General features: G+C 56.4%; 2 protein-coding genes across 4 annotated transcripts; both read right to left on the bottom strand.

Moving 5' to 3' along the window:
* Positions 1-99: 99 nt before the first annotated feature.
* On the bottom strand, positions 100-18,361 carry IGSF9 (immunoglobulin superfamily member 9). 3 transcript variants are annotated; one of them, XM_030841916.2, is made up of 21 exons: positions 17,834-18,361; positions 15,643-15,893; positions 15,216-15,404; positions 10,191-10,343; positions 9,222-9,376; positions 8,879-8,996; positions 7,147-7,288; positions 6,910-7,055; positions 6,675-6,817; positions 5,332-5,472; positions 4,683-4,799; positions 4,323-4,473; positions 4,003-4,126; positions 3,618-3,793; positions 3,130-3,380; positions 2,836-2,920; positions 2,563-2,739; positions 2,322-2,364; positions 1,142-1,993; positions 774-901; positions 100-543 (listed from the first exon to the last, which is right to left on the bottom strand). In XM_030841916.2, exons 2-21 carry the CDS (start codon positions 15,698-15,700, stop codon positions 362-364), a joined length of 3,531 nt encoding a protein of 1,176 aa, XP_030697776.2. In that variant the 5' UTR covers positions 15,701-15,893; positions 17,834-18,361; the 3' UTR covers positions 100-361. The 3 variants fall into 3 exon arrangements, with proteins under 3 accessions (XP_030697776.2, XP_060153611.1, XP_060153610.1); XM_060297628.1 differs by having other exon boundaries at positions 2,563-2,920; XM_060297627.1 differs by having other exon boundaries at positions 2,322-2,739.
* Positions 18,362-24,249: 5,888 nt separating this feature from the next.
* On the bottom strand, positions 24,250-27,028 carry SLAMF9 (SLAM family member 9). Its single transcript, XM_030842331.1, is given in 7 exon segments — positions 24,250-24,455; positions 24,861-25,062; positions 25,064-25,134; positions 26,186-26,452; positions 26,455-26,494; positions 26,496-26,530; positions 26,983-27,028. Coding segments are annotated over 7 exon segments (867 nt in total).
* Positions 27,029-27,348: the final 320 nt, after the last annotated feature.

The following is a 27,348-nucleotide window of genomic DNA, read 5'->3' as shown; positions in this document are numbered from 1 at the left end:
CCTCCTTTTTTAGGGTTCAGGGATTTTCCAACCTCCCTCTCAGATTCAAAGCAGATGACACACAGAAAGATTTTTCAGACTTTCTTTATTCACCTGTAAAAAAAACCTCACCCACACCACAAACACCACACACACGCACATGCGCGCGCGCGCGCACACACACACACACACGGGCAGACCTAAGATCCCTGTTCCAGTCCCCAGACTCTAGAGGCTCAGCACATCCCACACCAAGCCCACTGTCAGGGTCCGTGCCTGAGCACCAAAAGAGGAGGGGCAGTGTCCCAGGCTGGAGCTAGTTCTTGCTGGGGGCCTTCTTTGCAGGGTCCGTGTGCCTTCCCCCTGCCTCACATTAGGGCATTCACAGCAGAGTGGCCTGTTCAGGGTGGGAGACTGGCTGTCGATAGGCCGGTAGCCGGAACCTAGCAGCATCTCGACGGCGGCGGAAGGCCAGGAATTCCTCCCGAAGGGCAGCACAGCGGGCCTCAGGGCCAGGAGCGTGGGCAGTATTCAGGAGGCAGCCCTCCTCTGGAGTCTTCGCACCTGCAAGAGGGCAGAATAACGAGAGGAAGAAGTCTTAAGGTTCCCTGGGTGAAGTCTTGTGGTTCACCGGCACCATGAGGCTCCCTAGGGCCTGCCAATGCAGAGAAGCCAAGACAGCAAGAGGAGAGGGCCTGGGGCCCAGGGCCCAGCTGGGAACTGACTAGGTCCTAAGGGTGTGGGTGCAGGACAGCAAGGCCAGGGGTGCCTGCCTTCCTGGAGGGCTCCCACACCTAGCTCTGGCTCAGCTTCAAGTCGGGATCGAGGGCCAGTCAAGCCCAGGTGCAGAGTCTCCAGCAATTCCATGTCCCCTGGGAATTCTGAGTCCCATTCATAGTTCTCATCCACAGATGTGTTCCTCCTGTTAAAAGGGACAGACGTTTGGTATGGGTGGAGCAATGGAGGGTAGCCAGAAAAGCCTGAACCCGGGGACCCCCAGCTGAGGGTGGGCCATGGGTTTCCTCTGAAGATCCCTGGACCTCAGCAAAAGGACCTCAGCTCTCCTGGTCCCAGGGTGGGAATGGAGCAGAGAAGGCAGACGGTATAGGAGAGGGGTGGGGAGAACCTGGATAGGGCAGGGCTGGGCAGGGACTGCCCTCACCTGGTGCTGACCGTCACCACATGCTCCCTTCGGGGCCACCTCTCAGGGCCACTGGCCCAGCTGCTGGTGTCTCCTGGAGCGGGGCTGAGGTAGCTGCCTCCTGCAGAGGGGGCCGTGGAGGGGGGCCGAAGGAAGGAGGCGCTGCCCCGCCCACTGCTCTGGCTTGTGAGGCTGCCCCGAGGCGCAGCAGGCAGAAGGCTTGGCAGCAGCCGCTCCCTCAGTGTCCAGTCAGTCAGCGCTGTGTACGGGGGCTCTGGGGAGGCCCCAACCCCGAGCACAGCCCCAGGAAGCGCCGCCCTGGGGAACTCAGAGTGGGAGTCCAGGGGGTGGAGGAGAGATGAGGTGGGGCGGGGCCGAGTATCCATGTAATCTGGGGGAGGAGCAGGCTCCTCCAAGGGGGGCCAGTCCCCATCTACGTTCATCTCCCTGAAGAAGGGCAGGCTCAGGTACTGGAGCAGGGGTCCCGGACCTGGCAGGGAACTGGGTGGCGCTGCTGGAGGGGGCCTCACAGGGCTGATGTCTGCAATGCAGAGGGGCTGGGCCATCCCACTGGGGCTGCTGCTGCCATCATAGGACCTGGCCTGACGCTGAGCTGGGGTCCGAGGCTCAGCCTGCTCAGGGCCTGACTTTTCTTGGGAGGTCCCCACCTTGGGTCCCATCACAAATCGCCCATCTGGTCCCCGGCAAATGGGCTCCAGGGGTAAGGGCCCCCGGCTAGGTGGAGGATCCGGAGGGGGGCTGGGGGGTCCAGCGGGTTCCCCCCAGAGCAGACTCTGGCGCAGGCTGGGGACTGGGGAACCCTGGAGCTTCAGCTTCGCCACGCTGTCAGGACTGCCCGAGCCCGAAGCAGAGCTGGGGAAGGACAGGAGATCAGGGTCTGTGGTAGGGGGCCAGTCCCCCTCCCAGGAACCAGCGTCAGGCCTTGAGAGGTTTGATGCAGAACAGAGCAGAGCTAGGGAGAGCAAGGGAGAAAAGGACCCACAAGGTGGAGGGGTGGAGCGGTGGAGGGGAGGCACAGGCAACGCTGGACCAGCCCCCAGGCTGGGGCCTCTGCACTTCCATCCTTACCTCCCTCTCACTTCTGTTCCACCTCTCCTACCCCTCCTACCCCAAGGTGCAGAAAAGGAAGCAGAGAACCCTGGTGCTCACAGAAGGAAGCCGAGGAAGTGGAGGGACTTACTGGGGAGCTGACTTCCCGGCCGGAGAGAAGATAAGAGGTGCATCTGTAAGGACAGGAGAACCAGAGGTGACACAGGCACCCAATCTCATCTGCTTGGGAAAAGTGGAGGCCAGTGGGGAAGCAGGACCACGGGCTGTGGGAACACACCTGGCCCATGTAGGAGGGAGGGATTTCTCCTCCAGGTAGGAGGTGCTTATGGAGGGGCGGGGCCCTTCTTTGGCCGGGGCCCCAGGTGGCCTACCTTGGCGGAGGCGTTTGCGGTGGCGACGTGCGGCTCTGTGCCGGTTCATAAGGCAAGCGGCCAGGATACTCACGAGGACAGCCACGCCCAGGAAGCAGACCCCGCCCACCACGCCGGCCAGCACTGGCTGGGGCAGGAGGCCCGGCAGCTGTGTGCGCGAGGGGTAGACCTCCAGGCCTGGGCAAAGGGCCACGGGGGAGGGTCGGTGTCCACGACTTAGTGGGCTTCGAGCCCCCCAATGCCCAGGGCTCTGCCCTCCTGCCAGATTCTCACCAGAAGTGGAGACGTTGGCCGTGTTGCTGGGATCACTGACATAGCTACCGGCGAAGGCCACAAGGCGGAACTCGTAGAGAACGTCCTGGGGGTTGGGGTCCAGGAAGGGGGTCAGGGCTCAGCACTGCCCACCCCCAACCCCGTTCGGAAAGACTTTGCAGTTGGAAGGTACGGGTGAAGTGGACAGCCGGAGGTGAGGATAGTCAAATCAGGGTGAGATCAGGTTTGGGGAGTGGAGCAGAGGGCAGGAGGGCTGCTGGGAGGACCCTCCCTGTGCCCACTTCCCACACCTACCTTGATAAGTCCTGGCACCAAAAACTGCATTTCACTGCCTGCCACGGCCCGATCCAGCACCTCCCACCCCTGGGAGCTTTGCCGTGCCTCCAGGACGTAGCCATCCAGTCTCTTAGGGACCAGTTCTGGGGGGTCCCAATGAAGGAGTACCCCCCGGGCTGTCCTCACTGCCACCAGACCTCTCGGAGGGGACAGGGGGGGCAGCATCTCTGTTGCGGGAGGACTGGGGGCAGCTGGTGTGGTAGGAAGCCCTGAATGGGACAGATAGACTCATAAAGATGGGATTTCCAGCGCTCTTCCCCTGCTCCTCTGGCCTTCGACATCCCCTGGTGCCCAGCTGCTCTCCCAGAGCCCCTAAAGACAAGCCTGGATCATCTTCCACAAAGCCCTCTGGCCCCCAAGCTGCCCAGCACCTCTGCCCCCTCCCACCCAGGTCCCTACAGCCCTTGCCTATCCCTGTCTGCTGCTCTGGGTAAGAGGTCTCTCACCTTCAGGAGCAGACAAGACGATCTCGCTGAAGGGCCCGCTCCCCAGCTTGTTCTGAGCGAGGACGCTGAACTGGTATTGGGTGTGGGGCTGCAAGCCTGGCACTAGGAGGTGAGCAGCCCCCAGGGGCACAGCCAAGGACACCCAGTCGTAGTGGGCTCGGTCAGGACGCTTTGCCCTGGAGGACAGGAGGAAACGGGGGCTGACCTCTCCCCTCCCTTTCAGCATCCGGGGTCTCAGGACCTGGGCCATGAATCCCTGAGATTCTCTGGAACTCGGGCAGCAGAGTTAGGGCAGGGCTGGGATAGAGGGCTGGGAGAAAAGACAGAGGGCCAGAGAGAGAATCAGGGTGTTGAGGGAGAGGGATGGCAGGGGCAGGTCACTCACAGTGGGGTGTACCAGACGCTGAATCTCTGCAGGTAGCCACCATCAAAGCCAGGCTCCCAGGAGACATTGGCACCCTTGGGCAAAGGCACGACGGACACATTGGTGACGACGTGGGGGCTGGTGCCTGGGTGGGGGGAACAGAGGGATGATGGTCAGGGTGCTGAGGGACAGCAAAGAGCTAGGGGGAGACTAGGGCTTCGGCCCTCCACCCATCATCCCAGGGGCACCCCACCCAAGATCCCCCATCTGGGCCCCCCAGAATGATTTATTCCCATCTCCTTCCCACATGGCTGCCTCCAGCTGGCTCTGCCCCCACTGACCCAGCACGTAGACATTCGTGGAGGTGGCCACTCGGGCCACAGCATTGCTGGCTGTGCACTCCCAGCGCCCGTGGGCCTCCTTGGTCAACGGTCGCAGGATGAGGCTACTGTTGCTATCCACCTGGGCCTGGCCCTGCAGCCCCCGGCCCACCTACAGAACCACTGGTCAGCCCTGAGGACACACGCAGCCACCCCTCACCAAGGGCGCCACTCATCTCTCTGGGCAGCTCCAGTTTCCTCCCCGCCCTGCCTCTGACAGCCCTCTCCTCCCCCTTCTCCCTCCCACAAAACGGCCAGGGGTACGGAGAGGCAGGGGCATAGGAGGCGTGAATACAGGAGGAGCAGGGTCAGGAGCCTTACCTTAGCCCAAGAGATAGTAGGCGAAGGGTCTCCTCGGGCAGAGCAGGGGATGAGTAGCTCCCGCCCTACTTCTTGGAAATATTCTTCCTTGGGCCGTTCTAGAAAAGCTGGGGGAGCCTGTAAGCCAGATCTGGCATTGGGAGGGGGCTCTCTCACACTGCTGTCTAAGGGTCGTTCCTTCCCCTCTGCGGGGCCCCCGTCATGCTGCGTCTGTCTCCATCTCTCAGTGTCTCTCTAGCTTTCTCTCTGTTCCCCAGCAGGGAAGCTGGAGGGACATTGCTGGAGAGACGAGGGCCTCTCTGGAGACGTACAAACCTCTGCAGAACACCCTTCACCCTGCCCTCTGCTTCCCACTCTCTTCCCTCTAGAGCGGAGGGCAGCCTGGTCCAAATTAAAGGGTCGGGGCAGGCAGGATATCTTACTGTGTGGAGGTGACCGATGCCCCACCTCCCCAGCACCATCTCTGCAAAAACCTCTGTGATGGCATCTGACAGCTGCTGCCGTGGCCACCGTGGGAAACACAGACTGGGAAGCCCACCCCCCCTCCCCACATGTGTCTGTCCCACCCGCCTCTGTCAGCCCGGTGTCAGCACTAGGTTCGCATCTTCGGCCACCTGACCTGCTGCCGCTGGCCCCCCCCGAGCCTCACCTTGAGCAGCACGCGGGTCACCGGGGAGGGCCCTGCAGTGCCAAGACGGTTGTAGGGGGTGCAGGAGTATTCTCCCAGCACATCCTCATTCCCCAGGGCAATGATCAGAGAACCTTCTGGGCCCTGGGACCAGCCAGGGAACTGGAGGCATGAGGAGATGACAACCAGAGAGAGAAACTCAGCGGAGGCCAGACCAGAGATGGAGAGAGGCAATGCCCGGGAGGGACCCACATCTATGCAGAGGAAGCCACAACCCTACCCCTAGGCCAGACCTCTCTGTGAATTCCATCCTTCCTTCCTCTTTCCTACAGAGGGGCCACTACCAATGGGGGTGAAGACTGGGACTGCAGACTCCAGGAGAGCCACTCACGGGGAATCCAGTGTGCACGGCACACCCTGGGGTTGAGCTTGAAAGGTGTGGGTCTCCCGGCCTGCTGTCTTCCCAGCACTCGAGATTACATTCTGCATCTTCCACCCCAAATCGGTTCTTCTTCCTGGCTTCCCTAGTTCTGTGTTAAAGGCTAACATCCGACTCCTCACTCTGTCTCACGCCCCACGTCTGTCCTCCTGGGAAGGCCTTTTGTCCCATCTATCTTCATGTCCTCCTTTCTAGCTCAGGCCTCGTAACCTCTCACCCACACTCTCATTTCAATAGCCTCTGTACCCCCTCTGTCTGTCCAGTCTCTTCCTCTCCATTCCTATCACACCGTTGCCCAAGCAACTTCACTGCCTCCGAATGCCTTTGGACTTTTTTTTTAAACCTTAGACAAAAATTTATTGAGCACCACTACAGTTGCAGTAGCCCTGGGGAGACTAGGATTAAAAGATGAAATACTAGCCCACAAGGAATTTGTGGTCTTTGCCGACAAACAAAAGATCTCAAACCCCGTGGAATGAGGTAAATTAACTTGGCATCCATAGTTCCTCCTTTTGGTCCCAACCAGTCTTTCCAGATTTCTCTGCACTAGTCACGTCCCCATAGGCACTGTAGCTCCCCCCAGCTGGGAGACTCATTATGCCATAAATGCACTATACTGTTCCTGCCCTGGTTTCTGCATGGAATGTCTCTCCACCCTTCAAGGCCCATCACCAGAGTCCCAGAAGCTGTTGCTGATCTATCCTCAACCAGTCCTAAGAGGAAGGTGCTCGCTGCCTCCTGGCCTTCTAGCAGTGTCTGCACGGCTGTGCTGCCCCCTCTAGGCATGGGTGTCTCTGCTTCTGTCCCCCATGCGACAACCTACACAGCATGTTCCCCAGTCACTGAATTGATCTAATGCTGCCCCAGCTGTCCTGACTAGAATACCACCAAGCTAAGTCCTCTATCCCCTGCCCCAAGCCTGTACCTTGTCCAGCTGCAGGGCCTGCCCATCCTTGGTCCAGCTGACAAAGAGCAGTGGGGGGTTGGCACGAACCGGGCACCGGATCACCCCCCGCATGCCCATGGGCAGGGGTGTCTCAGGAGGCATGGCAGTCACCTGGGCGGGGTCTGGGGGGAAGCAGTGACAAGTTGTCGGGGAGGAGCTTGGCCTGGCCCAGGGGAGGAGAGCAGTCTGGGGAGGGAGCTGGGGTCAGGCTTACAGAGAACAGTGAGGTAGGCAGAGGCCGAGGGTGGGCGTGGAAGGCCATTGCTGGGTACACAGGTGTAGCGGCCCGCATCATCAGGCTGGGCGGCCTGCAGCCGCAAGCTGCCATCCACCAGGATCCGCACTCGGGGCTGCAGGCGGCTGCAGTATGGCACGTGGGCAGGGGGGTCCAGGTCTTGCTGGACTCAGACTGCCCATCAGTACCCCACCCCCACCCCACCCCATGCCTCACCTAATGTGGAAGACATTGGTGCTGTCCTGGAACCAGCTGTAGGTGAGGTTAGCGGGGTACGCCTCAGCCTGGCAGGCCAGGGAAACATCCTGAGAGGCATTGACCGTGCTGTTCTTGGGGGGCACCACGATGACTGGGGGTCCTGTCGGGGGGAGCACACGGGGGAGGGGAGGCCTCAGCCCAGTCTGCCAGGAACCCTAAGGGTCACTTCTACAGTTCTTCCCAGGTCCGCTCTCTGGAATACAGGGCTGGTTGCTACAAAGCCTTGGGAGTGGAAACAGGTCCTAACCCTTTTATTTAACACAAGTTCTTCCTCTGCCCTGGCTAGCTCCCCTTCCCATCACCTCCATTCACCTAGTTTCCGGGGTGTGTGTGTGTGTGTGTGTGTGTGTGTGTGTGTTGGGGAGGGGGAATCAGTTTTACCCCTCTGATCACCCTTTATACCTTTACACCCACTACCCTTTCCATCCTTCATCTGTCACACCTGAAATCACCTCTATGTCTCCTACCCTAATCCGGGTACCCAGTACCTTACCCCAAGATGCTGCAGCAATCCCTGACTCCAAGCTCCGCCATCACTGCCACTCTGATGGCCATTCATGCAGAAATGTCCCCCCCACCTTTGGCCACAGAACACTTCTACTCAAGAACCCACAACAGCTCCTGGCTCCTAGCACATTAAGCTCAAACTTCTTGACCCAGCCCTGTGGGCCCTTGTAACCCCTGCCTGGCCAACTGTCTTTTCATATGTCAAGTCTTTGTGAACTCTTTCAGGTCAGTATGGGCAGCTCACTGCGCCTAGGCCAGACTCACTCCCATCTCCATGCCTTTGCTCTCTGGACCCGCAGTCTAGAATGCTCTTCCCTGAGAGCCTGGCCTTCCCTGAGAGCCTAGCGTCTGCAGCTGCACTGCTGTTTCCCTTCTCTGGGCTCCTATAATAAGTGGTCAGTAATAAGCGGTAATGATATGAGTTGGTGTATAGAGCACTTACAGGCATGCCGGGCATAGCTGAGCACCTTACCTGCGCTATTCTCATTTAATCCTCCCAAGAGCCTTTTGTGGTAGAAATTATTGTCTCCACTTCATAGGTGAAGACATGAAGGCTCAGAGGCAGAGAGACTGTGAGGTGACTTGCCCGAGATCAGCGGGGAAGGCAAATTCATACTCAGGCCTTCTCAACACCAGACTCGACACCACTGCCCAGCACTGCCTCTCCCACAGTACCCAGGAGACAGGCACTTCGCCACTGCGTCTTATTTCCCCCAGTGGATAAGAGGCTCCGTGAAGGCAGAGTCTACTTCTCAGCTTGCTTTCTAAGGGGAAGGGCTTGGCCAGGAATTACTATGATCACTGTGCTCGTCTGAATCTAATTCTTGTAACAATCCTGCAAGGAACATAGGAACCTCTTCATATAGATGAGGAAACTGGAGGTCAAGGGGGTTCCATGGCTCATGGTCTAACACCAGCACCCACGCCCTTCTCACTATACCACATTGCTGGCTCTAAATATCTATCTCCGTTCACTGATCCTTTTACAGGCAAGATGCTGGTTTTAGAGGAAGAGCCTGTATTGGGAGCGCCCTCCCTCTCCATGGGCCCCTGACCTCAGGCACAAGCCTCCCCCCCCCCACCCCACCCCACCCCCCCCAGCTGCTGGCTGTGTGCACCTCCAGCCACAGGTCAGTCCTCTCACGTGTGTGTCCTGTTTCCCGGCCCTCCCCCGAGACAGCACCTAGCACCAGCAGCTGGGTGGCGTGGATGGCGCTGCCCTCAGTGCTGGAGGCTTGGCAGGTGTAGACCCCGGAGCTGCCTCGCTCCACCCTCCGGATCCTCAGCGTCCCGTTCTGCACCTAGAGTCAAAGTGGGTGAGGAAGGACTCTTGCGTCTCCCCTGCCCACGGCGGGCCTCAGACCCCGCACTTCCCAGTCTGGCCAGCAGAGGGAGGCAGCGTGCTGGGCTCAGGGAAGCCAATGCCAAGCCCTCCTCCGGCCCGTCTCCCAACCTCCTGGCCTCCAGCCCCGCTTCCAGGCCACTACCTGCCTCACACTCTCACCCTGTCCAGCCCTGCGACTCACTTGCACCTGACTCTGGCCCTGGCCGAGGTCCTGTCCTAGGAGCTTCCAAGTCACACGAGGTTGGGGGCTGCCGCGGGCCGCGCAACGCAGGGTCACAGGCTCCAGTTCCCGCACTTCCAGCACCTGGGGAGGCGTCTCCAGGAATTGAGGGGGCGCTGCAAGGAGAGAGGCGTCAGGGATGGCCAGAAGGGCCATCAGCCCAAAGAGCAGCGTCCGAGGACCAGAGAGGCAGATCAGGGCCTCAGCCTTCAGCCCATCAGCCCACCAGCTTCATAGGAATTCCCAACCCAGGGCCACCCTGTCTGCTGCACCCAGGACCCAGCAAGGACGCACAAGCCCGTTCCCCCACTGGCCTGCAGAGTTGGTTAGGGAGCTGACCACCAGGCTGGGTGTTCAGAGCTGGGAGAGAGCTAGGTGCCCTCTAGGAAAGCACTGTCCTGGGAGTCAGGTGACCTGAGTTCTAGACTGCTCTGCCACTAATCAGTGGTATGACCCAGTCTCCCCATGCCCCATCTATGAAATGGGAATAATTATGACCTCCTTGCTTCCTAGGGTTGAGACAGAATTCATGAGGTACTGGGTCAAAAGGTGTTTTGAAAAAACAAAATGTTGTATACACGTGAGTGATGTTTCACTCAAGGCTCAATAACCCCTTATCCCCTCCTACCCATTACCCTCTCTTGGCCAGGGAGGCAGGAGCAGGGAAGAGAGAGGAAGAGGAAGTTCCTAACAAAGAGTCGAGAAGGCTGATTGGATTCAGGTTTGAGGAACTGAAAGGGCAGGAGTGGGGGTGGCAGGGGTAAGATGCAAACAGGGAGCCAGCAAACAGGAGGTGTCAGCAAGGGTGGGGCATCGGGACTGCCCTCCTCCCCTCCCCCTCCTCCCCTCCCCTCCTCCTCCTTCTTCTCCCCTCCCTCCTCCTTCCTCTCCCCTCCCTCCTCCACAGCCTGCCTGCTCCCAGCCTCATACAATTGACTGTGAGGTGCACCCAGGAGCCGTTAGCAGAGTCGTCCTCGGGTCTGTGCTGGTCCAGGAAGAGCACGCGGCACTCGTACCAGCCCTGGTCCTCAGCCCGCAGCCCCTCGATCTGGAGAGATGCCCCCTTCTGAAGCCGGACACGCCCTGGGGGAGGAGCCCTGGATCAAGGGTGCAGAAGGGACCCCATGGGAGCCCCAGGCCCCTGGTCACACTGGTCATTCTCAGACATCAAGAACAGGCTCAGTGTCTCCCAGTTACCCTGATAGAGTGGGGTCCAGAGAGGCACAGATGGGGTTGGGGTCACTGAGGGCAGATCTCTCCCTTCAGTCCCTCTGATGGCTCCTGCCTTTCAGCAGCTGGGACCCAGCTTAGACAAAGAGAAACCAGAGCAGCAGCAGGTGGGCACTGAACTACGCCCAGCTTCCAGGACTGTAGGGGGAAGGGGCTTGAAGAGCCAACACTCAGTCTCCTCTGGATTCGTACAGAATCTGCCCATCCCTGAGCTCTGTTTGTAAGGGGGGTCCCGGGAGTGCTCCTGCCAGAGGACTCGGGGCCCAGAAACCACAGCTGGGTTTGGGATCCACACCTCGCCTACCAAAGCCCCCTAATCCGCCAGGGCTATTATCAGCGGCCTAAGCGCCTTAGGGTGGCCAGAGTCCAAACCAGCCAGGCAGCAAGGTCAGCAGCCTCCTCACCCCATCCCCTCACGCTCCAGGGCATCCAAGCCCCGGCTGACAGACTACATAGAGCTCCACAAATCACCCGGCCCCAGCGCAAGCAGACGGTGCCCTCCCACCCCGACGGAGCCCTGCACCCCAGACAGCTTCGTGGGTCCCTGGCAGTGCAGCCTAGAAAGCAAGGCACACGCTGGGGAGCCACAGAGACCTAGCCTCCGGCTCTGCCATTTACTTCTTTGGCCAGATCACTTAACTTCTCTCTCAACATCAACTTCTTCATCTATAAAATGAGAGAGAAAAAAATCCAGGTAGGGTGGATGGAAGGCTGGCAGCATGGTGCCTGACCTCAGCGGGTGCTTAAATAAAAGCGGTTGAACAAATGAAGGAGCTCATGATCTGAAATCAGCAGCCTGCATTCAACCTTGGCACCACCCCTCACCTGACAACACACCCTCTCCGTCTTCTCCCCTGTAGTAGTGAACAGTGCCGTCACGCACGTCACCCTACCAGAAACCTGGTGTCACCCAGATTGCTCTCTCCATTAACCCCACATCTGCTTGTCCAGTAAGCCTTTCAGTTCTACCTCCTGGATGCTGTTTCCCTCTCTGCCACCTTCTCTTTAGTTTAGTCCCATAGCATCTCTCTCCTGGGTTACACCAACAGTCCACAAAGAGGTCCCGCTGCCTCCAGCCTCCCGCCCTCCACATTCATCAGCGACCCACCCCGCCTTGACCTTTGATAGGGACAGCTGACATTTTCTAATTCTTGTGGGTTATGCCAAACGAAAGCAACCAGACTGTGCCCCTACTTTGCCCGTTCTAAGACTGGGCAGTCTGAAGCTGCTCACACACTTGCCCCCTTCCATCTGCTTGCATTCTACCTCTAGGGTTCACCTTTCTGAAATAGAATCAAAACCCGTGCGGGCCCTGAAGACATCAAGGAAAAAAGAGGAGATGATCAGGCTGAGGCCGGCGCTGTGCTCAGGCAAGGGACTTTTTTCTTCCAAGAATGAGGTCCAAGGGCGCAGATTCTCTAGAAAGGGTGGAGCTGCTTAAAGGGCTAGGTGTTTAAATCCCCACCTAGAAGATAAGCCTGGGTCATGCAGGTAAATATTGAATATGATCACACCCTTCCTCCCACCAGTGGGATTCCTCAGTAACCCTAAACTGCCTGGCATGGGACCCCCGCAGACCCCACTGCGACCTCTTCTTTTTTCTTTTTTTTGGCTGCACTACGTGGCTTGCTCCCCAACCAGGGATTGAACCCCGGCCATGGCAGTGAAAGCCCGGAATCCTAACCACTAGGCCACCGGGGAACTCCCTGCGACCTCTACTACGTCCCGTGTGATGGCAACGTTTCATTACGGTGATCTTCGGTCGCTACAAAGAAGGAAGAAGAGGGAAGGGAAATAGAGTCTGGGATATGGGCCACGTAATATTAGGCATTGTCACCATACTTAATCCTTCCAAGAATTCCATTATAGAAGAAGGAATTGATGTTAAGCTTCTTTCCAATAAGCTACTCGGTGATCCAGCCAGGCCTCCTTTCTCATGATGCTGCGTGCTCTCCATTGCACACTAGTGTGAGGATCAAGGGACGCTCAGGGCACTGATCGCTGAGCATAGTCAGTATATGCTCACTCGGGGGATGTTGGTAGCCAACGGGTAACAGCTCCAAACGTCTGTTGATCAGAACATCTAATAAAGCATAGAGTATGTCCTAACTTTTCTGTGAGGTACGAATGGCTAGACCTGTAGAGTCGCAGAAGAACAGGACGCTGGCCAGGGGCAGGCCGTCCTGTATCCTCCTGAGTCCTGGGCCCCCCTCCACCCGCAGAGCCGGAGCCTGAGTGTCTTTGGACCTCCCCACGTGCAGGGGAGTGTAGAGGAAGGAGGCACAGTCCCCATTCTTGCAAGCTCTAGGAAGGCACGGAATCCACACTCATGGACACGTGCAAGTTCATATACACACAGAAGCTTAACAAATATTCCAAGAGGCTAAGAAGCAGGAGGAGTATGGAAGGCTTCCAGGAAGAGGTGACTCTGCAGAGGGGATGCAAGGCTAAAGGTAGTGAGGGGAGATGATGACAGGGAGCCAGGTGGTTCTAAGTGGAGGATAAGGTAACTGATTTGTATCACATGACTCAGGACAGAGAGAAAATTCATGTCCCTTCTGCCACATGGGGTATCTTGAAACTCCCAAGAAATATAGCACAGAAGTCGAAGACCCAAAGCTGGTCCCATGAATTAGAAGAGCTGATCTCAGATCCACCCCAGGAAAGCTGGTGTAGAGGAGGTGGACCCTCTTTCCTCTGCATGCCGAGTCACGGTTTCACACCGTGCAGGCACTCTGTACAGGCTCTGTGCTGGGTTCCTTACGTACAGCAGCTAACTTCATCCTAGGATTTAGTCCTGGCTTGTTTTATCCTGCTTTTTACTACTTTTATACTCGTCTATAAATCCAGTCTCCTCTGCTAGATGGGTTCTAGGGTCCTCAAAGATTGGAAGCCTTCTCTTCAGTGTCATCCCTGAAGCCCCAGTCTCTCTCATGGTCCCTCCCACATTCTAGGCCACGGGCCTCACACACACAGTCCCAGGCCATCTCCCCTTCGCTTGCCCAGAGGGTTTATGACAGGACAGCATTGTCCTTAGCAACCTTCACCTCCCGTTGCCTAGCAACTGCAGTTCAGAGTCCCCTACACAAAGGCTGAGAGGCCCCTTCCACACTGGGAGGCAGTAAAAGGGTTAATGGGTGCAAGGGCCTCTCCCCAGGGCCCTGACTCCCCAGACAAGCCCTGCCCGACCAGGAGCTCCAGAGTTGGGGCAGGGGTGGGCATGAAGGGCAGGGGTAGGAAGAAAGACTTGCAGCTGAAAGGAACACCACAGAGACAGAAAGAAAACCCACAGGTAGCAAAGTTGCTACCGTCCAGGGGTTTGTCCGCCTGAGGGACCTCAAGACAGGACAGAGGGCAGGGGGTTGGGGGGAGGAGAGTTGCACATCTCCCTGGGGGAAGCCCAGGAAAAGCCCTTCTCTCCCCTGTCCTCCACCTCCCCGTGCCCTGCCGTCAGTCGGGCAACGTTCTGCATCTGCGGAGCCTCAGCCTGGCAGCCCAGCTCCTGCCAGCCTGGCGGGCAGAGGCAGGAAGGGCTGGTGGGCACAGCCGTTGTCTCTCCACTTGTCCTAATTGGGGCCCCGCTTTCATCAGTTCTCCGGGGGCTTGTGCAGACACATACGCTCCCACCAGGCTGTTTGCCAACAACTGACCCCAGTTTGAAAATAAACTCTTCCCTCCTGCAGCACCTGCCTGAGCCTCCTCCCCTCTCTGCTCAGCCTGCCCCGCGGCGACAGCTCAGCCAATCCTGTGGCTTCTCCCAGGATTCAAACTAAAGAGGGAAAAGGGAGGGGGTCCCCCTGCCCCCATCGACGTCCTCCCAGGTGGCCTTTCCTGGGCTTCCCCTCTGAAGAGGAGGCAGCCAGACTCTCTCCCCAGCAGCCCCAGCCCCAGCCCTAGGCTCTCCCACACACTGTCCTCGGAGACCTGCACTAAACCGCTCAGATTAAGGCTCCATCGGGGATTAGGGGGAAGCTGAGCCTTTCGAGGGAGCCAGCTGGGGCACAGGAGAAGGCCCCTAGGGAGGCCTATACACTATTTTAAGTCCATACAGAAACCAGCTGAAGCAGGAACCCAGCCCAGCTCCATCCATTTGCTGATCTTTAAGGGAGCCTGGTCCATCCCCAGCCCACCCTGTCCATGCACGAACTCTGCTGTACCCAGAATCAGAAGCAGTGGAAAAGCAGCCAGGTCGTAGACCCACCCACCCTGCTGCCCCCTCAGCCCACTCCCTAGAAGCCTAGAACACCCAAACTAGCATTTAAGAAAGTAGGGGAAGAAGAGGGCAGGGCAGTGAGAAGATAGCAGAGCTAGGGACCAGGAGAGGGCCAAGGAGGGAGAATAGGGAGAATGAGGATGGTCTGGGAGGTTTCATGAGCTAGAAAGAGCGATTAGAGAAGTAGGATGGACACTTGGAATAGGGCTGCGGGATCTCCTTTGGAACAGACCATGTGGAGTTTTAAAGAGAACACATGTGTGTCTCTGTGTGTGTGTGTGTGTGTGTGTGCGTGTGTGTGTGTGTGTGTGTGTGTGTAAATGAATGAATCCTTCAATGAATGAACACTGCTTGGGAGCAGAGCCACGCTTGTTAAGCAGAGTTCAGGCAGTGGAGCTGGAGATGAGTTTGGGACAGGGACAGAGCTGTTAAGAAGAGGACTTGTTCCCACTCTACCCAGTCCACCTTTGTTGGGGACACCTCCCGACCTCCCACCTGATGATAAGCCTTACCCACGTAAGCAGGGTCGATGCGGGGAGAGTAGAGGCCGAACTGAATGAAGATGGGAAGCAGGAATCCAAAGCGCAGCCACTCGATGACGTGCAGAGGGGGCCGGCCAGCCGGGGACAGCAGGTCACAGTCCAGCACCGCGCTCTCCCCGGCCCGGCCCACCACCGACACCACCTCAGGCTTCCCTCGACCTGCAGGGCACGTGGCATGAGGACACAGCAGAGGGCCAGAATCAGGGCTGGGAGGGGAGATACCCTCTCTATCTTTGTGGGCTTCCCAGGCCTTTGTGAAGTGGTTGAGGAAATCCTCGACTTCTGCAGAACCAGTGTTGCTCCTCCCCTCCGCTGACCTGCGCACAGAGAACCCCAGGGGACCACCACCCACCCCAAGGCCAACGGGGAGTTCCAGAGCCCAGGAAGTCCAGCTCACCGTCAGCCCCCTGGCCGATGATCAGGCTGAGGATGGCCAGACTGAGGCACCAAACCATAGCCCAGCTGCCTGCTCACCCGGCCCCTCCTATCCACAGGGGCCCAGACGGAGGGGCCCAGGGACCTGCACAGCCCAGCAAGCCCTGTCAATCCTTCTGACTGGGTAACGGGGGTCAGCTCTCACTCTTCTGGACAGTTAGGGCTTGGCTCATGTAACACCTGATGAAGCCGTCCTCTGGAGCACCGCCAGATCTAGATGCAAAATGCAAGGCAACGTGCAGAGTGGGCCAATGTTGGAAACCAGAAGAAACCCCGAGCTAGAGAAAAGCTGGAGGTGAGCAAAGGCAGAAGAAGGAGAGAGGAGAGCAGATGCGTGGGGGAAGGGCTGGGGTGAGGGAGTGCCGGGTGGGGAGACCAGACAGATGAGGACATGTGGGGAGCAGAGGAGCTGGAAAGATCTCAGAAAAAGCAGAGGGATTCTGGGGATACGCAGGTTACCAAGGCTCTTGCAAAGCTGAGCCAGGAGGGAAATTGGGTTCCTACACACTTGGAAAAGGACTTTTCAGGAAAGCATGGGAGATGAAGAACCCCCATAGCCCAGCCTCTTCTCCCTCTTCTTTCCTTAGTCCTGATGCTGATAACAAGGTAGCAGATAGCAAGGTAGAACCAGTATTATCGCCTCCACCCCACGGTGACAAATAAGGACCTTGGGTATCTCAGAGCCTTGCTCAGGCGCACAGAGCCAGTTAAGGGCAAAGCCTGGATGAAAACCCAGAGAAAGTGGCCCCCAGAGCACAAATCCTTGCCTCATTTCTCCAGCCTCTGTGAACCCTGCAAGCTGGAGGCCCTGTACCTCTTTCTCCATCAGCCTCCCAATACTGCTTTAGCCGTGAATGAGTCAGACACTTGGGAGAGGATGATTGCCTCCCCATCTGCTGGTAAGGGGGCCCAGGCAGCATCCTCCAGGTCTGGGCAGGTCCTGGGGCTGGCGGCTGACGCCACTTCCTCTTCTTGATGCTGCCAGGCAGCCCTCCCTCTGCCAGACACCATGACCCAAGTGCCTTAACCCAATTCCTCCCACTTACTCTCCCTCCAGTATCTTCGGGGCCTAAGGTTTGCTAGGCTCCCCCTTCACTAACCCCAGAGGCATGGTCCATGAGAAGCTAAAAAGTCAACCAGTCTCTAGGGTGTACAAAGTGAGCCCTGGAGCATGGAGGGGAGGAACTCTTGATAGCTCCAGCCCCTGAGCATCTAAGGAAGTCACAGCAGGCTGGGGTGGTGGTGGTGATGGTGGTGGGGGGTGCTGCCTTGGGCCTGGAAGATCCAAGTGGACTCTGCTCTGCGCGCCTCCACCCCACTCTTGGCCTCACAGCTCGGAATGGGCTATAAAACACCCCTGCCTGGACTGAATGGCCCTGCACGTCTAACTCCTGATACCTCACCAGCAAGCACCCATCGCCCTTGCTTCCCACTGTCCCCAGCCACCTCATGGACACATCTTTTTCCAAATGCATAGGAACCCCCAGTTCCCTCCTGGCTCAGTTTTCTGAAAACCTCAGGATCCAGGTTTGCCCAGAACTCCTCTGTGTTTCCTAAGATCCTTCCAACTCTTCTGTCGGCCACTACGTCCTCACCTAATAATCTCCCCACCCAGTACTCTCTCATTCCCCCATCCCAGTTATCCCCACTTCTCACAACTCCCACACACCAAATTCCTATTTTTCGCACCTGATCTCCAATTGCACCAGGTTATCTCCGCTTCAAGGCACTCCCTGTCTCCTCCCGAATCGCCACTCACCCACTTCTATCCTCTCTTCCCTGGAATTTCCCTCCCTAGAATTCGCTAGCCTCAGCCCACAGTACACTTTTGGTACCCCGCCCCCAATTCCCTTCTCCCTCGCCTTCTCCGGACCCCTGGAACTTCTCCCTGCTTTTGGAACCCACCAACCCCATCCCCCACCCCCGGCACAGTCATTACCTCCAAAACTCCTCCACTTCTCCAGGAGCACCCACCCATCCACCCACCCAGAATTCCACTTCACTCCCCAGAACTCCCCTAGTTCTGCTCCCCGAAGAATTCCACTTCTCTCCACAAGTCCCCCGCTTTTTCCTGTCCCCCATAACTCCCGCACTGTTCTCCATCCCCCCGCCGGCACCCCGTTCCATTGCCCCCAGGGCGCTCCCGCCCTCACCTGCTCCGCACCGCTCCGCTCCACTCTTCCAGCTACACAATAGGGGGCGGACCCGCCTCCCAGCCTCGGATGCCCAGAGCGCCGCCCGTCGCCCTGGAGACCGCCAATCCCCCTCCCGCGGCGGCCAATTGGAGCGAGCAGAAGGCGAGGCAAGGCGGGCGCGACCCCCGAGCGGCCTGGGAGTTGTAGTTTCGAGAGAGGAGGACTGGGTGGCACGTGGGCCCGGGTCGCCCCCTGGTGGAGCTCGATACAACGAAGGGTGGAAAGGCCGGTTGGCCGCTTCCCGCCGCAAGCTTGAGGGGCTACGCCGGTCAGGTCCCGGGCTCCCGGGGTCGCAGGAGCCGGCCCTCAGCCGGCTCCTTGCACACCTCCCTTCCTGTGTAAGCCACCTTGGACCCTCTCCCCTCCCCTAACGGGCTTAACCGCAGAAGTGGCAGCTAGGGTTGAAATCTGAGCCTGGGGGCAGGAGCACCAAGCGGGGAGCAGGACTCCCCGCCCTCCTCCCAGGGGACCCACCCCGCTCCTCTGATCTCCTCTCCCATCCCCATTCCCACCTCCACACATTTCTTCTCTGGCTGGACTGGAAATACCTGTCTGCACTGGCGAGCTCCCAAATCTTGCCCAGGCGCCGCCCACGGTGTGCAGAGGGGAAGGCGGCGCTCCCAGCCTGAGGTTTGCCAAGTTAGCTACCAGCACCAGCTACCCAGAGAAACGGGCCCAGAGGGGAGAGACATCCTGGCACGGGAGACTGAGAGAGGAGGAATGAAATAAGTGATCATTTACTGAACCCCTACAGGGAGCCAGATCCTGGACTACATGCTTCATGACTCTTACGTAACCTGTACAGAAACCCTGAGAAGTAGGTATGGCTCTGTTTGACTAATAAGAAAACTGAGGCTCCACGAGGTGCAGTCACCTGCCCAAGACTTCCTGTCTAGCACAGGGCAGAACTGGAATCAGACCCAGCTGGGGCTCCATCACACCCACCCCCTTGGAAACTTCAACAGCAGGCAAAAATACATCTTGCATGTGTGCCCCATAGAGCTTTCTACCTCCTCACCTTGGTGCCGCCTTGGGGATGCAGGGTCATGACACCTTCCCCCCCAGGCTTAAGCAGTCTTAAGTCTGTCCGGGTCTTGCCCTGGAAGCCTTCCCTAAAAGCAGCACTCTGATCTCCCCCCGGGCTGAAGTCCTGCCACTCCAAGTGCACCATTCCCAATCATGGCCTCAACACCAGGAGGGATCCAACAGGTTAGGTCTAACCACGGCTCACACTGAACTCGGAGGGACATCGGTAAGCGGTCCTGAAGAGGTATCTTAGTTCTCTGCCCAGAAATTGACCCTGAGAAGCCTGGAAGAAAACCAGGAATCCTAACCGCCAGACCACCAGGGGCTAGGGGCTAGAGACAAAGTTCCCTGGCTCTTACCTCCATTGAAAGTAAGAATGTTTCAAGCAGGCAAAAACTGTAAAAACAGGTACAAAGTTTTTTTGTTTTTTTTGCGGTCCGCGGGCCTCTCACTGTTGTGGCCTCTCCCGTTGCGGAGCACAGGCTCCGGACGCGCAGGCTCGGCGGCCATGGCTCACGGGCCCAGCCGCTCCGTGGCATGTGGGATGCTTCCCGGACTGGGACACGAACCCGTGTCCCCTGCATCGGCAGGCGGACTCTCAACCACTGCGCCACTAGGGAAGCCCGGTACAAAGTTTATTATTAGAGACACAGCACAAGTGGGAGAGCACACAGAAAAACAGTTTATTTAAGACTGAAGCAAGGTAGAAATATACACCTGGAGAGAAAGGGTATGGGCATCCTCTCTAATGAGGAGGAGAGCAGTGAAGAGGTGATTTAAATCACTTATACAGGACAGTCCTCCTGTGTCTCTGTTTACCTTTGGCCGATTATCTCGATTCTTTTTGCACACCTGACCAGTCCTAGGACCCTCCCCAACATGCATGCACAACTTTTTGCTAAGATGGATCCCACCCCAGAGGCCTGTGTGGGATCCACACTTATTATGGGGTGGTGCCCCCTCCATTTTTGACCCCCAAGGAGCCTTCCTGCACATGTGCAGACAGGGAGGTTTCCCTTGACCTCAGGAGTGGGACCCTTATCTCTTTACTTAAGCAGAGCTCAGCTTCCGCCACTAACTTTGTCCTTGGAGTGTCTGGGTGAGAACAAAGCTTTGGTTTTACTCCACACGACAAACACCAGCTGTCCAGCCCAAGTGCCCATCTATCTCCTACCTCAGGACCAGTATCCCTGCCACATCCTCCCTTCCAGGTGGTCATCCAGCCCCATACATTCTGGGCCAGGAAGTTCACCACCCCTTAGAGTGACTCATTCCATCTTCAGGGACTTTTTTTTTTTTTTGGCTGCACTGGGTCTTCGTTGCTGCACAGGCTTTCTCTAGTTGCAGCGAGCAGGGGCTACTCTTCGGTGCGGTGCGCGGGCTTCTCATTGCGGTGTCTTCTCTTGTTGCGGAGCACGGGCTCTAGGCACGCAGGCTTCAGTAGTTGTGGCTCGCAGGCTCAGTAGTTGTGGCTCATGGGCTCAGTAGTTGTGGCGCACGGGCTTTGTTGCTTCGCAGCATGTGGGATCTTCCCAGACCAGGGCTTGAACCCGTGTCCCCTGCATTGGCAGGTGGATTCTTAACCACTGCGCCCCAGGGAAACCCCATCTTCAGGGACTTTGACTGCTGGAAAGTTCTTCCAGGTGTAAACATCTGGGTGCTTTTTGCCACAGCCTGAGATGAAAATAGGGGGATGGGAAGTGAGGGAGGAGGCAGGAGCAGTGGCCTGATCTCTCCCACAATCCCTTCAGCACATTTTCCCAAAGTGGCTGCTTCCAATGTTACAATGTAACAGATTGACCTAACAGTGCTGACACTCTAATGAAAACATGTCAGTGGACACAGCATGGAAGCAAGGCCAGGCAGAATGCCTAGGAAATATGGTCGAAGAGCGCAACCTGTTTTACATCTTGGCCCCTCACCAACTAGTGGGAAAGATCTCCCTTCCCCATGTTAGAATCAGCTCCATCTCTGGTTCAAAGGTTTCATTTCTGCTGTCTCCAGTGTTTTCTTGAAGATAAGTTAAACTCTTTTGGACATTAAAATAACTTTTTGTAAAATTGGGATTTAAAATGATTTTCAATTTTTTTAAGTTTATAATATGGTCATTTTTTTTTTCTGGAAGTTTATTTTGTGTTTTATTATTACTGTCATTTTGCTCTGATTCAGATGCATCTTGTTGGCTTTTTGGTAAGAAAAGGAACCTAACCCTAACTTGTTCCCTCACCATGCCAGGAGTTAAAGTCGGTAAAATTAGTCCCTGAGGCTCAAAACTAAAGATTTTCCTCTAGGTTGTCCTGGATCTGTAATCATCACGCTCTGGTATAGTGTATTCAATCTGCTAGGATTCTACCTAGCATCATTCTACCAAAGTTTCAGCCAGCCCACGTATTTTCAACTTGTTGACAAGAAGACCAGACAATGTTGTCAATTACAGGGACTTTGCTGACCACATGCTAGGAGCACTGGTCCTGTCACCTGATCAGAAAAGAGGTATCGTTCCTCACTGATTGTCCTTTGGCTGTTGGCGTGCCTATCTGCTGACCCAACGAGACTCTAGCTCCATGAGTGTGTGGAGTTGGTCTTGTTCGTCCTTGAATTCCTCCCCAGCCCTTAGCCTATCAGAGGGGCCCTGCCTACCTCTCCAGACTCATTTATCACTTACCCCTTCATCACAGGGCAGCACATGTGGCCCCATAGTCCCTAGAATTCATGGTGCTTGTTCACTTATCAGTGGCTTCCCACTTATCGTCTGTCTAGCTAGAATGTCCTTCTCTCCCTTCCCTGAACTCACTGCTAATCACAGGTCAAAATTCTGTTTACCTCTTCCCTCCAGGACACCATCAACGACTCCTCCCACCATGCCCTCAACTTCACCCATAGCCCTTGTCACAGCTCGTTGTAATTATATCTTACACACCCCACAAAGAGTTCCTTGAGGGCAGACAGTGTCTTCTCCACCTCTCCACGGCTAGCCCAATGCCTGGCACGTCAATGCTCAAATATCATCCTACTCCCCTCAGTTTGCTTTTCATCTATTTCCAAACAGCAAACTTTGCAAAAGGCAAAGTGCTGTCGGGTGATTATTATCCTGGCTTCCTGCAGAGGAAGGGGCCTGGGTCTCTCTGAGCTTATATTCCACCTTCTTGAGGGTCTGAGCCTTCCTCTTTCAGGTGCTCTGGACTGGTTGAGGACCTCAGCCTTTCTCTGTCCAGAGACTGGGTGTGAGAAGGTATTTTGCCAAATTCCAGGGAGGGCCCTGGGCCAGCCATACAGTGACATTCATTCCCTTATTGACTTCCTGGGCCAGACTCTGAAATAGATAAGAAAAGACCTGCCCCTGTGTGTGCAAGATGGCTGTTGGCCTTTTCCACTCAGTCTCCAGAAAGGTATTAAAGGAATGAGAGGAGTTGGGTGCTGCAGGCTTGGTCCTAGAACTTCGTGCGTTTCTGGAGGTGGGCCTCCTCAGCCCAAAGGGCGGCACAGAGAACCAGCCTCAGGCCAGGGACTGCCTTCCAGCAGGACAAGGACTCAGGCCTTCAGGGAGTAGAGTGGATCGGTTGCTATTCTTAGGAGCTCTTTGGGGACAGGTTTCCCAACCTCATCACGTCCTTCCCAAGCCCTACAGGGTTCCATCTGCTGCCCAGAAACCTAGACAGGAAGCCCCTGCTTACCTCCTGGCCCTGCTTCCTTTCCAGCCCTGGAGACCCTGACCCTTGGTTTCCACCATACCCCTGGCTGGAGTGTCCCAGTGGAGCCCCCCTCCTGGAGTGTCCCAGTGCCTGGTCCATGTGTCCTGTTTTCCCTAAAGCCATCCTTGGTCCCCGTGGTTCCCCAGTGCGTCCCACTGCCCCTTCACAGCCTCAGTGTTCCTTTTCTTGGGAAACACTTTGGAGGTCAGCATCCTTCTTACTGAGAGGGGAAAGCCAGATGCAGAGAGACGTCTGGCATGGCTTCTGCCACATGGCTCTGTCTCTACCCCTCAGACCCTCTTCTAAAATCCCCCGGGGTTACCGGCCCCTCCCGCCCCTGTGGGAGCCAAGGCATTCACTTAGCCCTGTCTCTGTAAGAGCGCCAGTCAGTTGCACCTGTGCCTGCCTCTCCTTCAAAGCACGTGTTCCTGGTGGAAAGGGACGGTGCCCCCATGGACATCTGCTGGGCAAAGTGTCCCAAGCCAGAGACCAGTGGCAGAGCATAGCCCATATCTCTTGAGATCTCACCCAGTGATCTCCCTACCGTATCCTACACACCACCCTCCTCCAGGTCACTCACTCCCTAGGCATGTCCTGTGAGTTGAGTGGCTTTCCATTCCCTCCCCAATTCACCCCCCCTCCCCACCCGGCCACAGCAGCCACATTAAGTAACATCTACAAGATTTGATGTGGGGAGAATGACCAAGACTTAATCAGAGGGTGAGGAATTCGGACTGATCCCTGGGCTTGGGAAAGAGAAAGAACATATAAACTTAAAGGCTTCTGTGGGGGGCACAGGTAATGTATGTGTAGGGGGTGGGCATTAACCCAGGACAAGAGTCCAGAGAGAAGGTGTAAGGCCTGGAAGTCTATGGAGAAGGGACAGACAGGACAGTAACACCAACCACAAACAGAGGTCAAGGGCAGACCTCTGCTATTAATCCGGCTGAGTTGCCATCTCTGTGGGGCAGGTACCAGAGCCCCAGAGAAGCTGGCACCAGGGAGATGACCGAAAGGTCAGAGTAGAAAGGTCAGACCCAGAGCAGGACTGCACTGGGGTGCTTCAGAGCGCCCGTGCCGGACAGCCGCTAGACTGGGGTGGGGTGGGGTGGGTGGGAGTAGCTAAGGGCAGGGCAGAAGGAGGGTGTGAGAGCAGAAAGATTGGCAGGAATAACACCGCTCTTATGTAGCGTTCTCATTGCCTGAAATCTCCCATTCGGGAGTCACAGCTTCTATTAGGTTAAAAGGAATCTCCCACTTTTCTTATTGAAGTGTAAATGTTATGTGTGTTGGTGGGGAATGGGTTAGGCATGAATAATAACATACCAACACTTCATTGTGAGCGGGTCTTTTAGACTCACTTTCCTTCCCAAAGGCAGGTGAGGGAAGCACGTGGGGTTGGAAGAGGGTAACTGGAATGGAAGAAATGCAGGAAAGCAGGTTCTGCCAGAGTCACCCAGGGAAGGACCAAACAGCTCCTCCCGAGTGAGGTCACCTAATTTGACTTTATTGCCAGACAATCTTCCCTCGGGGAGCATGGCCCTTGGGACACCCACCCTTTGGCCCCCTGGGAAGAGATGAGTCTGGGAAGGAGAGGAAGGTCTCCCTTGGGGCTGGGAAGAAACAATGCTCAGGGCAGGGGTCCCCAGGGGGCCGTCAGGCCAGGCTGGGGCCAGGCTTCCCCTTCTTTCTCGGTCTCATTCTGTTTCTCCTGAGTTTCTTCATTCTTGGCATTTTGCATCTTGTCTGGACTCGGATGAGCCAGAGCCCCACAGCAAGAATTACAAAAAGCAAGAGGATGAGCAATGCCTTGGCCAGGAGACAGAAGGAAGTGGAAGACTTCTCCAAAGGGTAGCCAATATCTGGGACAGAAGAAGGCAAAGAGAGAGGGGCTCACCAGAGGGAAGGCCTGGATTAGGGGGCAGACACCTACCCCAAATTCCACACAGGGGGTCTCAAGTTCACAGTCTGTTGATGTTCCTTGGCAAGTATCCCAGGAAATGTATATTCTATTCACAGAATTTCAGGGGCTGGGGTCTGAGGAGTAATCTCAACCTGAGTAAGAGACTAGAAGGGATCTTTGGAAGCTGGGAGGACTAGGAAGGAGCACAGGGAAAGTGGGGGGCCCCTCCCCAATCCAGGGGTCAAGTCTCCACGGGAGTAGTTAGATCTAGATTCCATGTACTCTCCTGGGGAGAAGGGAGGGAGGGAGCGGGTAGACTTGAGGCCCTGTGGTCGCTCAGGGGCTGTCTCTGGGGCCCTGGTACCTGCACAGAAGGGCCCAGCAGGGATGAGATGAGAACTGACGTCGCTGATGGGGTTGTTTGCCCTGCATGTGTAGGAGACAGACTTTTCCCCGGGCCTCCAGGACATGCTAAGGACAGGGCCTTCATGGGCTGTGTCAGCGCCGTCCTCCCAGGATATCCAGCAGTAGGTCACATCCAGGCCTGCCTCCCTGTGGATCATGTCAAGGACATATTACAGTACCTTCTTCCCCAGAGATCTCAAAGTTCACAGCCATGTGAGGCTATGACAGCCATCCTAGATGAAGGAGAAACACAAAGACCCTCTAAGTAATCAGGGGTTGGGTCTGTTTTCCTAAGCTCTTCAACACTGGGGTATGGACGCTGCCCACTGAGACCTGCTTCACTTAACAAACAAGCCAAACTAACAGCACCTAGCCACCATCAAACCTATTGTTCCAGAGTCCCCAGGGCAGTGGCCAAGCAGACAGAGCTGCCTTTGGCATCTTCTACCTCCCCTTTATGACTTGCCTTCTCTCTCTTACCTTGGCACCCCGCCTTCTTTCAGACTCTGTCCTGCCTCCTTGATCTTAGAAAATATTATCACCCCTCCCAGGGGCATTTATAGTTTAATCAGTGCCCCTGCAAGATTCAAGGTAGAAAATCAGTCAATGGACTTCCCTGGTGCCACAGTGGTTAAGAATCCACCTGCCAATGCAGGGGACACAGGTTCAATCCCTGGTCCGGGAAGATCCCACATGCCGCGGAGCAGCTAAGCCCGGGAGTCACAACTACTGAAGCCTACACACCTAGAGCCCGAGCTCCGCAGCAAAAGAAGCCTCTACTCGTTGCAACTAGAGAAAGCCCACACGCAGCAATGAAGGCCCAACGCAGCCAAAAATAGATTAATTAATTAATGAAAAAAGAAAAAGAAAATCAGTCAATGTCACAGGCACTAAGAGGAAATTTGGGGTCAAGTAGGGAGGAGACCCTGATTAGTAGCCCTCAAATCACACAGGAGGACAAAAGGCTCAAGAATGGAGGTGGCATTCATGCCCAGGATGCAGAATCTCACTGGGAGAGAAAGGCTCCCTAGACGTCTGTAAACGAAACCCCTGACCCGTCTCACTGCGTTGGGCACATCCACAGGAACAGCCTCAGTCCAGGGTCTTGCTACTCCAGGTCACTTTACCTGCAGTGCAGATACTGGGGTCAGACACACTGGAGGCAGACTGCCTTCCCATCCCAGACCCTCAAGCCATAACCCCGAGTCCTAAGACCCCTGATCCTTTGTGTGAGAAGTTCAGGAGAGCCAGAAAAAGCAGCTTTATGGTTCCCAGTAAACTCACGGGACACACAAAGATTGTAGTGCTGCATGGTGGAGATCTGGGACGCCCTCAGGTTGACTTGAGCTTGGTAAGGCCCCGAGTTCTCCCAGCTCAGATTGCTGATGTGCAGGTAGTAGGTGGGCTCCAGGAAGCTCACTCAGCCCTCATAGCGAGGGTTGGTCACCATGATGGTAGCCGGATGTCCCTCTTCCCCTGGCATCACAGTGGCAAGGCTTATGTGGGAGGACCAGATGATGTTCTCAACCTCTTCATCCAATGGTATTTCCGGGGGAGGCTGATGGACTCCTGAAGGACTGCAACAATTTCCTCGGGATCCACGCCATCTCCAGAGTCCCCTTCGGCTGCAGATAAAGAAAGAAAAGATGGAAACAACACAGCTGGTGTCTCTAGGCTGCTGAGACTGGCAGCAGGGCTGTGGTCTCAATCTCAGTTGAGTATTTTCTAGGACCCACACTCAACCTTGCCCTCCAGTTGCCTCTTCTGGCTCTAGCTTTTTGCTGCACCTGACTTGAGCACCTACCAGGGCTCGGCTTCCATCTGTGCCCCATCCTCCAAATTTTCTCTTCTCCATTCGCTGTCCTTCCATATCCCCAGAAGGGATATGGGGCTGCTTCCCCTTCCATATCCCCAGGTTTCCTCATCTCTTGGTCCTGCACTGAAGCCACACCCTAGTCCTCTTTACTCCAGAAGAGCTGAAGCATTTGGTCCCAAAGGTGGTGACTTGCTAGCCCAAGACCCAGCAGGAGAACAGAGGGGGAAAGAGATACTCCTGTCCTGGAGCTAGCAGTCTGTCTCACCTTCCTGGAACAGCAAGAGCAGGAGCAGCCATGGAAGGGCCCCCATGTCCACAGCCCTGTGTCCCGGTGTGCTCCAGGTGTGACTTGGTCAGCCCCGAAGGCTGTGAAGAAGACAAGCTGCCAGGATGCTGCGAGAGACAGAGTGACCAACTGACAGTCCTGAGGAGAGGGAAATGACTCTCACCCTATGTAGCAGCCCTCTAACTTCCTCCATCTCACTAAGCCCCTCCGTGTCCACCTTGGGAAGAGTTCTCTCTCTGAGCCTGATTGGCAAGATGGTTTACCCACTGCCTCATGTTTCCTGTCCCTCAAACTCAGCTGAAATCCCACTTCCTAAATGAAGCCTTCCTAGATCCCTACTCTCTG

This window comes from Globicephala melas, chromosome 1, assembly GCF_963455315.2.
Source record: "Globicephala melas chromosome 1, mGloMel1.2, whole genome shotgun sequence".
NCBI lineage: Eukaryota > Metazoa > Chordata > Mammalia > Artiodactyla > Delphinidae > Globicephala > Globicephala melas.
This window is presented reverse-complemented; position numbering and strand designations above follow the sequence as displayed.